General features: G+C 40.3%; 1 protein-coding gene across 1 annotated transcript; it reads left to right on the top strand.

Moving 5' to 3' along the window:
* The first annotated feature begins 5,544 nt into the window (after positions 1-5,544).
* LOC117522216 (frizzled-8-like) lies at positions 5,545-7,659 on the top strand. The gene has a single exon (XM_034183607.1). It carries the CDS (start codon positions 5,858-5,860, stop codon positions 7,577-7,579), a length of 1,722 nt encoding a protein of 573 aa, XP_034039498.1. The 5' UTR covers positions 5,545-5,857; the 3' UTR covers positions 7,580-7,659.
* The last annotated feature ends 6,817 nt before the right edge of the window (positions 7,660-14,476 follow it).

The raw sequence follows: 14,476 nt of genomic DNA, 5'->3' as shown, positions 1-14,476 counted from the left end.
TTGGGCTCCAAAGCGGCCGGTTCCCTGCGAACAAAATGCAAATATGAAACAAAATTTTGCAGATACACCTAATCTGGTCTCTGTGTGGACGGGTCCCGAGTCTCAGCACTGCAAGTCCCAAATCAGCTTCTTATCACCAATGTGAGGTTGACTTGAGACTTGCAGGTCCAAGACCTGACTGAAGTCCGGTTTTTGCACAGTGCTGCTACACAACAGCAACATCTCCAGCAATGCACACACTCACCTGCATTTATTTTGCCACTGGGGGGCAGTGTCACAGTAATGAAGAAGCCCAGAAGTCTGCAGTGTTCGGCCTGTTAGCGTAGCGTAGCATAGCATCATCTTTCTATCTGCTGCAATGTGTGCACATCTGTTACTGAATCTCCTGTTTGATTTAATCCTGTTGCGGTTTAAACCTGTTGTGCTTCAGTGTTTTTAATTATCTGTCTTTTTTTTTTCTCCACATTGGCTGAAAGCGACGGTCACATGCGGCGCACTTTTCAGCTAATTTGTGCCACTTCTGCTTTGTCACATGATTGCTGAATGGAAAAGACGAACTGTCGGGATCGCCGTAACTCCAGCGTAGCATATTCTCATGAGTCATTTTGTATGATATCGTAGAAACAGACAAGAACAATATTTTGTGCATAATCCTATAAACTGCACACGTTTCACATTTAATGATCAGAAATTAAAGTTAGGATTAGAATAAGAAGAATTATCGCCCTTTGGTTGGGGGGGTCAGATGATCACAGTTTTAGTGCAGCAGATTACTGAAACAATCCTTCACATGGTTATGCAAGCATCAAATTTGGCATGAATGTTCTACATAAATCACATAAAAAGTGCTGGCCACGTGAAAATCCAATATGACGGCCAAGTAGGGGTCAATGAAGAATTACACAGGGGTCAAAATTTAAAAATGCTCCAATCATATTGAAAGCTATACCACAGTATGTGTCTGATCACAAAGATTCCAAAAAGGTATAGTTTGGACTATCTGTGACTGAATGTTATGGAGTTATGGGGTAAAAACAGCAAGAATGGTAAGAAAGGTCAGTTTCAGTTTCTACAGGGGTCAAAAGTTAAAGTTGCACCAATTTTGGTCAGAAGTGGTGCAAATTACTGGTTGAAATAAAAGGATTAATAAATGGAATAGTTTTGACTGTGTTGAATGTTTGGTTTGCAGAGTAAATGTCAAACAATGTTGACGTACATTGAATTCTATGACATGTGACAGATGTTACCCTGTAACGTGATAACTAAGCGTGACACATAGTGCAAACTATTCCTTTTTTAACTTTTGACCCCTGTAGAAACTGAAACTGACCTTTCTTACCATTCTTGCTGTTTTTACCCCATAACTCCATAACATTCAGTCACAGATAGCCCAAACTATACCTTTTTGGAATCTTTGTGATCAGACACAAGATGTGGTATAGCTTTCAGTATGATTGGAGCATTTTTAAATTTTGACCCCTGTGTAATACTTAGTAATTCTTATCACCTCGTTTCTGCTTCAAACTGCCTCCAGTCATCATCTGTCTCAGCGACAGATATGTGAAGCTTTTGTACAGCTATCATTACCTCCGCCAAGGAGGTTATGTTTTCGGTCACGTTTGTTTGTTTGTTTGTCTCTCTCTCAGCAGGATAACTCAAAACGTTTTGAACAGATTTTGATGAAATTTTGTGGAGTGGTTGAAAATGACAAGAGGAACAAGTGATTAAATTTTAGTGGTGATCCGGATCCCGATGCTAACATGTTAGCATGTCTATGGCATTTTCAATGTTAAAAGTTAGCATTAAGCAGTTGCAGCTGTCATCACGTTCGGGTGCATTTGTTTTCAAATTGTAATATTTCTTAAATTTATTTTTGTTGAAATTTTGTGGAGTGGTTGGAAATGACAAGAGGAACAAGTGATTAAATTTTAGTGGTGATCCGGATCCCGATGCTAACGCGTTAGCAGGTCTATGGCATTTTCAATGTTAAAAGTTAGCATTAAGCAGTTGCAGCTGTCATCACGTTCGGGTGCATTTGTTTTCAAATTGTAATATTTCTTAAATTTTTTTTTTTTTTTTTTTTTTTTTTTAGGTTTAGCCCTCTGTCTGTCAGCAGGATAACTCAAAAAGTTTTGAACGGATTTTGATGAAATTTTGTGGAGTGGTTGGAAATAACAAGAGGAACAAGTGATTAAATTTTAGTGGTGATCCGGATCCCGATGCTAATGCATTAGCATGTCTATGGCATTTTCATTGTTAAAAGTTAGCATTAAGCAGTTGCAGCTGTCATCACATTCGGGTGCATTTGTTTTCAAATTGTAATATTTCTTAAATTTATTTTTGTTGAAATTTTGTGGAGTGGTTGGAAATGACAAGAGGAACAAGTAATTAAATTTTAGTGGTGATCCGGATCCCGATGCTAACGCGTTAGCAGGTCTATGGCATTTTCAATGTTAAAAGTTAGCATTAAGCAGTTGCAGCTGTCATCACGTTCGGGTGCATTTGTTTCAAATTGTAATATTTCTTAAATTTTTTTTTTTTTTTTTTTTTAGGTTTAGCCCTCTGTCTGTCAGCAGGATAACTCAAAAAGTTTTGAACGGATTTTGATGAAATTTTGTGGAGTGGTTGGAAATGACAAGAGGAACAAGTGATTAAATTTTAGTGGTGATCCGGATCCCGATGCTAACATGTTAGCATGTCTATGGCATTTTCAATGTTAAAAGTTAGAATTAAGCAGTTGCAGCTGTCATCACGTTCGGGTGCATTTCTTTTCATATTGTAATGTCGCCCGCTGTCAATGTCGCCGCTAATTTGAGCATACAGAGCTGTATCTCTCATTCATTGCGGCTTACTTTTGGATGCTGAAACCAGGATGTGTATAACAGTAACATTATTAACAGATAAAATCACTTTCAATGCGGGATCGGACTGAAGGCGCGAGCGCTCCGTCTTCTCCCCGACGTCATGGAAATGACCCGGATGTACAAACTGTTTTCACGGAGGGCTAAATTTTAGCTGCAAATTTGTCATTTTTAAACGAAAATTTCTCCGCTGAATTACAAATTTGGGCTTACAGATTTACTTTACTGCATTCATAAGGGTCTTATAAATACATATCAGCTATTTCTTTCTGAAATCTGACCACATTTATTTCAATGCAGGTCTACTTTAAAGGATTCTTCACCATTGCGGGATAAGGGGAATTTTGTTTGTTTGTTTGTCTGTCTGTCAGCAGGATAACTCAAAACGTTTTTAATGGATTTTGATGAAATTTTGTGGAGTGGTTGGAAATGACAAGAGGAACAAGTGATTAAATTCTAGTGGTGATCCGGATCACAATCCGGATCCTGATGCTAATGCGTTAGCATGTCTATGGCATTTTCAATGTTAAAAGTTAGCATTAAGCAGTTGCAGCTGTCATCACGTTCGGGGGCATTTGTTTTCATATTGTAATATTTCTTAAATTTGTTTTTGTTGAACTTTTATGGAGTGGTTGGAAATGACAAGAGGAACAAGTGATTAAATTTTAGTGGTGATCCAGATCACGATGCTAACATGTTAGCATGTCTATGGCATTTTCAATGTTAAAAGTTAGCATTAAGCAGTTGCAGCTGTCATCACGTTCGGGTGCATTTCTTTTCATATTGTAATATTTCTTAAATTTGTTTTTGTTGAAATTTTGCGGAGTGGTTGGAAATGACAAGAGGAACAAGTGATTAAATTTTAGTGGTGATCCGGATCACGATCCGGATCCCAATGCTAAAGCGTTAGCATGTCTATGGCATTTTCAATGTTAAAAGTTAGCATTAAGCAGTTGCAGCTGTCATCACGTTCGGGTGCATTTGTTTTCATATTGTAATATTTCTTAAATTTGTTTTTGTTAAAATTTTGTGGAGTGGTTGAAAATGACAAGAGGAACAAGTGATTAAATTTTAGTGGTGATCCGGATCACGATCCGGATCCCGATGCTAACGTGTTAGCATGTGTATGGCATTTTCAATGTTAAAAGTTAGCATTAAGCAGTTGCAGCTGTCATCACGTTCGGGTGCATTTTTTTTCAAATTGTAATATTTCTTAAATTTATTTTTGTTTATATATTAATAATCTAATGATTATTATATACAATTTTAGAGAAAGAGACAAAAAGAAATAGATCACTGTGCCAAGGAGGGAATCTCTTTAGGGTCAGTGACCCTATGGCCTTGTTTTTTAGAGAAGTGTTTCATAAATGTTAAAAAAAATCATATATTTGCAGTTTAGTTGAATAATAAATTGAATTTTATCTCATTTGTTTTTGTCTATAAGCACATGCAATATCAATATCAGTGCTCAGATGACAGTAGCTTCTGGGAAAGGTGCAAGTTGCAGTAAACTGTGATGCCAAGCTCTAAGGATACATGCTATCCAGTCACAGCAGATGAAACTTTTTTTACTACTGAGCAAACATCATTGTTAGACTTTTTTAAGTTCAATGATTCCACGGCATGTAGATGTTATGGCGTCAGTGACCCTATGGCCTTGTTTTTTAGAGAAGTGTTTCATAAATGTTAAAAAAATCATATATTTGCAGTTTAGTTGAATAATAAATTGAATTTTATCTCATTTGTTTTTGTCTATAAGCACATGCAATATCAATATCAGTGCTCAGATGACAGTAGCTTCTGGGAAAGGTGCAAGTTGCAGTAAACTGTGATGCCAAGCTCTAAGGATACATGCTATCCAGTCACAGCAGATGAAACTTTTTTTACTACTGAGCAAACATCATTGTTAGACTTTTTTAAGTTCAATGATTCCACGGCATGTAGATGTTATGGCGTCAGTGACCCCATGGCCTTGGCGGAAGGTTTGCACTCTCTGAGTGCTTCTAGTTTCTACATAAATTCAGCATTATTTCATTGTAAAAGGCGGCAGAAATGATCAGAGCGCTGTGGCTAAACGAGCTGCTACCTGATGCGTTCAGTGCGCATCAGACATTTCAAAGCGTCACAGAATTTTGCCTCATTTCTGCTTAAAACTGACTTTAGAATTATTTAAGAGGTTTTACTTTTATCATCTGATGGTTAATAATCCCATTAATCCATTTCATTGCTTTGGGTGAAGAGAGAGCTGCTGTGGTCCGAAATGACGCATGTGCAGATGCAAAAGGCGGACTGATTTTTAGGGGCGGACCTTTCAGTCTGCGACCCAATTCAGGCCGGTTGTCGGTCTAGGTCATCGCAGCAGATCTCAGGTGGGTCTGCATGTTGATTTGGCACAAGTTTTACACTGGATGCTCTTCGTGATGCAACACATGACATGGAGATTGGGTCTGGGGACTGGAAACGGGAACCTTCTGTTCCGATCATCAAAATAACTGATGATCATTTTGTGGACTAATATTAATAACTGATCATTTCAGCTTTACTTCTATAAAGACTACCTGGGTAGGTAGTTAGTTAGTTAGTTAGTTAGTTAGTTAGTTAGTTAGTTAGTTAGTTAGTTAGTTAGTTAGTTAGTTAGTTAGTTGGGGGAGGAGGATGATTGACAGCCTAATGGCTTCTATTGTTCACATTTTGAAAAACAAACACCTTTAGAGAGCCACTTGATTGACAGATTGGCCCCCCGCCCCGCTGGAGGCGGGTCCTCGCTGCTCCTATATAAAACCAGACGCACCCCGCAGCTCCTCAGTCACTGGCACGCAGAGCGTCCACGTGCACGTTAGCGTGAAGTACACTTTTCCTTCTTTTTTTTTTTTTTTCCTTTTTGTTGGCACTTCGCTCCGCAGACTTTACAATGCGTCCTGTAGATGCTGTGGATTCTTAACCGACTTGCAGAGTCCGCGGGCACTTCGGAGGAGTGACGCGCACAGGAAGCCACCATGCAGCGGAGCGTGCTCGTGCTGCTCAGCCTGGTACTGCACGGCTCCGCGTGCGCGGCCGCCAAGGAGCCCAAGTGTCAGGAGATCTCGGTGCCGCTGTGCAGAGGGATCGAATACAACTTAACCTACATGCCGAACCAGTTCCACCACGACACGCAGGACGAGGCGGGTTTGGAGGTGCACCAGTTCTGGCCGCTGGTGGAGATCAACTGCTCCCCGGACCTGCGCTTCTTCCTGTGCAGCATGTACACCCCGATCTGCCTGGAGGACTACAAGAAGCCGCTGCCGCCGTGCAGGAGCGTGTGCGAGCGCGCCAGAGCCGGCTGCGCGCCGCTCATGAGGCAGTACGGCTTCCCGTGGCCGGACCGCATGAGGTGCGACCTGTTGCCGGAGCAGGGCAACCAGGACACGCTGTGCATGGACTACAACCGCAGCCAGACCACCGCCTCCCCGGTGCCGGCCAAGCCCACCAACCAGCCGCTGAAGTCCCACAACTCGCGCAAAAAGAGCGCGTACGGCCGCGGGACGGCCGGGAAAGTCAAACCGGCGGCGGCGCAGTGCGAGAAGGGATGTTTCTGCCGCGCGCCCATGGTGCCGGTGAGCAGCGAGAGCCACCCGCTGCACAATCGGGTGCGAACGGGTCAGATCCTGAACTGCGCCGTGCCGTGCCACAGCCCGTACTTCTCGGCGGAGGAGCGGACTTTCACCGCCTTCTGGATCGGACTCTGGTCCGTCTTGTGCTTCATCTCCACCTTCGCCACCGTGGCCACCTTCCTCATCGACATGGAGCGCTTCAAGTATCCCGAGCGGCCCATCATCTTCCTGTCCGCCTGCTACATGTTCGTGTCCGTGGGCTACATCGTCAGGCTGATCGCCGGCCACGAGGAGGTGGCGTGCAGCGCGAACCACATCCACTACGAGACCACGGGGCCCGCGCTCTGCACCATCGTCTTCCTGCTCATTTACTTCTTCGGCATGGCCAGTTCCATCTGGTGGGTCATCCTGTCCCTCACCTGGTTCCTGGCCGCGGGGATGAAGTGGGGGAACGAGGCCATCGCCAGTTACGCGCAGTACTTCCACCTGGCGGCGTGGATCATCCCCAGCATCAAGTCCATCGCGGTTCTCGCTCTGGGTTCCGTGGACGGGGACTCGGTGGCAGGAATTTGCTACGTGGGGAACCAGAACCTGGATAACCTGAGGGGGTTCGTCCTGGCGCCCCTGGTGATCTACCTCTTCATCGGCACCATGTTCCTGCTGGCCGGGTTCGTGTCGCTCTTCAGGATCCGGAGCGTCATTAAGCAGGGCGGCACAAAGACCGACAAACTGGAGAGGCTGATGATCCGGATCGGGGTGTTCACAGTTCTCTACACGGTTCCGGCCACAGTCATCGTGGCGTGTTACTTTTACGAGCAGCACAACCGACAGACGTGGGAAATTACGCACAACTGCACGTGCGTAACGGAGCGGAGCCGGCAGAAGCCGGACTACGCCGTGTTCATGCTCAAGTACTTCATGTGTCTGTTGGTGGGTATCACGTCCGGAGCGTGGATCTGGTCCGGGAAAACCCTAGACTCCTGGAGGACTTTCTGCACGCGCTGCTGCTGGGGGAGCAAAGCTTCGGCGGGCTCCATGTACAGTGACGTCAGCACCGGGCTGACGTGGAGGTCCGGCACGGCCAGCTCGGTCTCCTGCCCCAAACAGATGCCCCTGTCCCGGGTCTGAACCGCGTGGACCGGAACATTCCCACAATGTGAATTATGGATTTCTGCGCGCGCGCGCGCTGCCTTATCTGGGGGGGGGGGGGGGTTAATTAATGAGCTCCTAATGGCTCCTCTTTACACACCAGGACTGTGTCTGCAGCTTATCTGGACCTCCTGAGTCCAAACAATGACCGTTAACTAACCGTCGTGTCTTTAACGTCACATCCACCAACGATTCAATCAAAGCCTTAAAAGTGTCTCTACAGGTTTCCTGAAGTATATTTATATAATTATTGTTGTATATTTCTTGTATATTTGTACATGGGAAATTATAATAGTGTAAATATGTATCATTTCCACTTTGATAGATTTTTTTTTTTTTTAATTTTGAGAATAAAACCACTTTTATTGAAGTTTTTGTCTTCGTGCGTCCTGGTACTTTACTCACAGATGGACTAAAGTGATTCTTTAAAATCATCACACTTTTGTACTGATGTGTCAGTTGCGCTTAAAAGTGCGCTGATGGGCGAGTAATAACAGGTAATAACAGTTAATAAGAGGTAATAACAGACCGTTACAGTGCGTCACGTGGACACAAACTCTGACTCGTTTGACCGTGATTATTTTTAGAAGTGTTTTTCCCCAAAATGTCATCTCAAAAATGTTTTCTCTGACAAAACTGTAAAACAAGCATGACATTAACGGCTGTTTCCATATGAAATGTGACGTTTTAAAAACAGGAAATAGTCAAACTGATTTTCAAAGTCATTTTTGCTGTTTTTACTTCTGATTCTGTGGTGATTAAAATTTACTTGGGTCATAATTGTTAATTGTCACCTTAACAACTTCTTCCTATATGGCCCATAAATATATCATCAAACTGTATAAATACACCATGTTTACATATAAATCTGCTGCAGAAATCATGTTTTTATGTTGCTATTTTAATGGTGGAGGTTCAAATCATTAATATTGTACTATGTTGTTTTGGAACAAATCCTCATTTAAAAACACAAATAAACTAAACTTAAGAACATTTGATTAAATAATGAGTGAGCAATTTTACATTTGTTGCCAATTTACAGACAAAAAACACCCAATAATTTGTATTAATGAACAAATAAATTAAACATCTTTAAATGACACAGGTGATGTGATTTATGTCACATAAACATGTATCAACAAATGATGGATTATTTATGTTATTTACACCATAAAATAAAAAAGGTAAAAAATTTTCAATTAAAAAATGTGACTGAAAGGGCTGCATTAAAATTCAAATTTCATGAAAAAAAACTTTCATATCATATAACACAGCTATCGTTATATTTTTTTGATGAATTTACATCACTTTTACAGCCATTTTTCATTAAGTGAGCGAGATGATGAAGACGTTTCTGAGTCACTCGGATTTCATCACTGATGAAGGTTTACAAAGATGCTGTAAATGTTCTGAGCGTCACAGCTTTGATCTGCAGCTGCAGCTTCATGATGAAGTGCAGCAGCAGATTTTCAGACAAGAAAATAAGTCAGATCTTCGTTCCTGTGGTTTTCTCTGATGTTCTCTTCACTCTGTTCAAACCGTCATCTTTAACTGATCTCATCAAATCTGTCCTGCTGAAACAAAAATAATCCCCCCTGCTTTCAGTTTTAATCTGTTTTTTAAAGAAGTGCAAATAGAAAATGCAATGAGAAAACAGAGGGCACACTGATGCATTCATTCATTCATTACGTATCCAGGTCACAGAGACAGGGGAATTCACAGTTTTTACAGTAAATGGACTGTATAAATGGACTGCATTTATATAGCGCTTTTCCATCTGTACCAGACGCTCAAAGTGCTTTACAATTATGCCTAACATTCACCCCGATGTCAGGGTGCTGCCATGCAAGGTGCCCACTACACACCGGGAGCAATAGGGGATTAAAGGCCTTGCCCAAGGGCCCTTAGTGATTTTCCAGTCAGGCGGGGATTTGAACCCATGATCTTCTGGACTCAAGCCCAACACCTTAACCACTAGACCATCACCTAATAACTGATGTGATAACCAACATAACAGACATAATAACCAATGTGATAATAGACATAACAGGCATAATAACTGATGTAATAACAGAAATGATAATCAGTGTGATAACTGACATAACAGACATAACTGACCTGATAATAGGCATAACTGATGACAACAAAAATGATAATCGATGTGATAACTGACATAAGTTATGTGATAACTGACATAACAGACATAACAGGCATAACTGATGTGATAACTGACCTATTAGGCATAATAACTGATGTGATAACTGACATGACAATAGAAATGATAATCAATATGATAAATGACATAACCGACATGATAACAGACATGATAACTGATGTGATAACTGACGTGATAACAGACATAACTGATGTGATATCTGATGTGACAACAGATATAACTGTGATAACTGACAAGATAACCGGTGTGATAACCAACGTGATAATGGAAATGATAATGTGATAACTGACATAACAGACATGATAACTGACCTGATAATAGGCATAACTGATGTGATAACTGATGTAACAACAAAAATGATCATCGATGTGATAACCGACATAAGTTATGTGATAACTGACATAACAGATATGATAATAGGCATAATAACTGATGTGATAACAGAAATGATAATCAATGTGATAACAGACATGATAACAGGCATAATAACTGATGTGATAACCGACATAACAGGCATGATAACCAATGTGATAATAGACATAACAGGCATAATAACTGATGTGATAACAGAAATGATAATGTGATAACTGACATAACAGACATGATAACTGACCTGATAATAGGCATAACTGATGTGATAACTGACATGACAACAAAAATGATAATCGATGTGATAACTGACATAAGTTATGTGATAACTGACATGATAACAGACATAACAGGCATAATAACTGATGTGATAACTGACATAACAGAAATGATAACTGATGTGATAACTGACCTGATAATAGGCATAATAACTGATGTGATAAATGACATGACAATAGAAATGATAATGTGATAAATGACATAACAGACATGATAACTCATGTGATAACTGACGTGATAACAGACATAACTGATGTGATAACTGACAAGATAATCAGTGTGATAACCAACGTGATAACGGACATAACAGAAATGATCATCAATGTGATAACTGACATAACAGACATGTTAACCAAAGTGATAATAGACATAACAGGTATAATAACTGATGTGATAACAGAAATGATAAGCAATGTGATAACTGACCTGATAATAGGCATAACTGATGTGATAACTGACAAGGTAACAGAAATGATAATCAATGTGATAACAGACATAACAGGCATGATAACCAATGTGATAATAGACATGATAACAGGCATAACTGATGTGATAACCGACATAGACATGATAACCAATGTGATAACAGACATGATAACAGGCATAATAACTGATGTGATAACCAACATAACAAACATAACTAATGTGATAATAGACATGATAACAGGCATAATAACTGATGTGATAACAGAAATTATAATCAATGTGACAATAGACATAACAGGCATAATAACTGATGTGATAACCGACATAACAGGCATGATAACCAATGTGATAATAGACATGATAACAGGCATAATAACTGATGTGATAACAGAAATTATAATCAATGTGACAATAGACATGATAACAGGCATAATAACTGATGTGATAACCGACATAACAGGCATGATAACCAATGTGATAATACACATGATAACAGGCATAATAACTGATGTGATAACCGACATAACAGACATGATAACCAATGTGATAATAGACATGATAACAGGCATAATAACTGATGTGATAACAGAAATGATAATCAATGTGATAACCGACATAACAGACATGATAACCAATGTGATAATAGACATGATAACAGGCATAATAAGTGTTGTGATAACAGAAATAATCATCAATGTGATAACCGACATAACAGACATGATAACCAATGTGATAATAGACATGATAACAGGTATAATAACTGATGTGATAACCGACATAACAGACATGATAACCAGTGTGATAATAGACATAACAGGCATAATAACTGATGTGATAACAGAAATTATAATCAATGTGATAACTGACATAAGACATGATAAATGACCTGATAATAGGCGTAACTGATGTGATAACTGACATGACAACAAAAATGATAATCGATGTGATAACTGACATGATAAGTTATGTGATAACTGACATGATAACAGACATGATAGCGGATGTGATAACAGACATGATAACAGGCATTATAACTGATGTGATAACTGACATAACAGAAATGATAATTGATGTGATAACTGACATAACAGACATGATAACTTGTAACCTTTGGTAACTTTTCTGACACCTCCTGCTTAAAACCCCAAAAGTCAGAAGGATCCACTGACATGATAACCGATGTGATAACTGACGTGATAACAGACATGATAACTGATGTGACATCCAACATTATAACTGACATACTTCCTACTCCATGTCCTCGTAATCTTCATCACCGTCATCATCATCATCATGTTCTTTATAATCCTCCTCATTATCCTCTTTCGTCTCCTCCTCCATGTCCTCCTTCTCATCATCAGGTTCCTTTATAATACTCCCCCTGCTCCATCCCCTCATTGTCATCCTCCTCCTCATTCATCTCCTTCTCATCCCCCTTCTCCATGTCCTCATCCTCATCACCTGTTCATTATCCTCTTCATCATTATCATGACCTTCACTCCTCATAACTGTCCTCCTTTTCACATCATCACTCCAGCTCCACCATGTGTAGTGCAGCAGCTAACAGAATATTTACAGAGGAATCTTTCAAATACTAAGCACCAAATTTGGCACAAATACTCCTTAGACATTCCTCTTTTGAAAAAAACAATTGGCCACTTGAATTTTCAATAGGCGGCCAGGTCAATTTAACACGGATCAAAATTAAAAGATCCTCCAATCATATTATAAACCACACAACATTATCTGTCTGATCATAGAGATTCCAAAAAGGTATAGTTTGGACTATCTGTGACTGAATGTTCTGGAGTTATGGGGTAAAAACAGCAGGAATAGCGACTTTCAATTTGTACAGGGGTCAAAAGTTAAAGTTGCTCCAATTTTGTTAAAAAAGGGGTGTAAGTTATTAAATTATTGGTTGAGTTAATAGGATGAATAAATGGAATAGTTTTGACTGTGTTGAATGTTTGGTCTCCAAAGTAAAGGTCAAACAATGTCGACCCCCACTGGATTCTATGACATGTGACATGTTACCCTGCAACACAATAACTAAGCATGACACATGGTGCAAACTAGTCCTTTTTAAAACCTTATTAACTCAACCAATAATTTGCATCACTTTTTACCAAAACTACAGCAACTTTACTTTTGACCACTGTACAAACTAAAATTGACCTTTGTCAGCGTTTTTGCTGTTTTTACCCCATAACTCCATAACATGCAGTCACAGACAGTACAAACTATACCTTTTTGGCATCTTTGTGATCAGATAAATGTGGTATAGTTTTCAATATGACTAGCATGTTGCCCGTGGGGGTCCATGGGCTCTAGTTTGACCCAAAATACATAAGCATACCTAATGGTAAATGTCAGCTCTCCCCAGTTTGTCCGTGATTGAAGACATACACACAGACGCATATATTTAACCTTTTTTTTAACCGGGTTAACCCCATTGAGATTGAGATCTCTTTTGCAAGGGAGACCTCAACAAATATCCATCCATCCATCCATCCATCCATCTTCTACCGCTTAGTCCAATTAAGGGTCGCGGGGGGCTGGAGCCTATCCCAGCAGTCATAGAGCACGAGGCGGGGTACACCCAGGACAGGACGCTAGTCTGTCACAGGGCCACAATTAGAATTTTCCAATTCACCTAACCTGCATGTCTTTAAATGTGGGAGGAAACCGGAGCAAACCCACGCAAACACAGAGAACATGCAAACTCCACACAGAAAAGCCACAGGTGGGAATCGGACCCATGACCTTCTTGTTGTGAGGCAACAGTGCTAACCACTAACCCACCGTGTGGCCCATACATGTACACAGAGGCCACTTGGCTTTTAATATACAGATCGGAGCATCTTTTAATTTTGACCCCTGTGTAATTCTTCGATTGACCCCACCCTGGCTGCCTGTTGAAAATTTTAATGGCGAATTGTTTGTTTTTTCCCAAAAGAGTAATGTCTAAAGAGTGTGTGTGCCAATTTTAGTGCTTTTTTCCAGAAATGAACGCTTGTTACAGTTATCTGCTCCACTAGTGATGATTTGTGCATAATTGAGCTCTAACTTCACTTCTAACAAGAGAAAATATAAATGTGTTTTTAAACATTGGCATAACAGACTAAATCATTCATAAATTCAAAGAAATTTAAAAAAAAAGCCCTGATGTGGTCTAAAGTGGCTCAAGTCAATAAAGACTTCTCTAGTTGCATTTTGCTGCCACCATGTGGTTGAACCTCAGTCCTTCTCACAGGTGAGCAAAAAAAAAAAAAAAGTGCAGGAAAACAATGTAGGTTTTGGACAGTACAACAGTTTCTTTTTCTTCCTAAAATCCAGAAGTGTATTTGCCATCTTGCCAGATTTAAGGCTGTTTTCCTAAAATCAGCTTTCGAAGAAACTCTCATTGCCCTTAAAGGCACAAAAAACACTGAAGCTCCAGGGGGAAACAACACTCTCACTGGGGTCTTTAAAGGAGGAGGTCGCTTTCTTCAACACCAGCTGCACTATCTCAGTGTCAAAATCTGGAGTCAAGAAGAAATGACCACAGACCTGAAAAACACCGATTGTCATCATCTACAAACTCCAGGAAAGGTTACTCCAATCTTCTTGCACAGATTGCCAAAAGC

The sequence above is a fragment of the Thalassophryne amazonica genome, chromosome 12, assembly GCF_902500255.1.
Source record: "Thalassophryne amazonica chromosome 12, fThaAma1.1, whole genome shotgun sequence".
Taxonomy (NCBI): domain Eukaryota; kingdom Metazoa; phylum Chordata; class Actinopteri; order Batrachoidiformes; family Batrachoididae; genus Thalassophryne; species Thalassophryne amazonica.
This window is presented reverse-complemented; position numbering and strand designations above follow the sequence as displayed.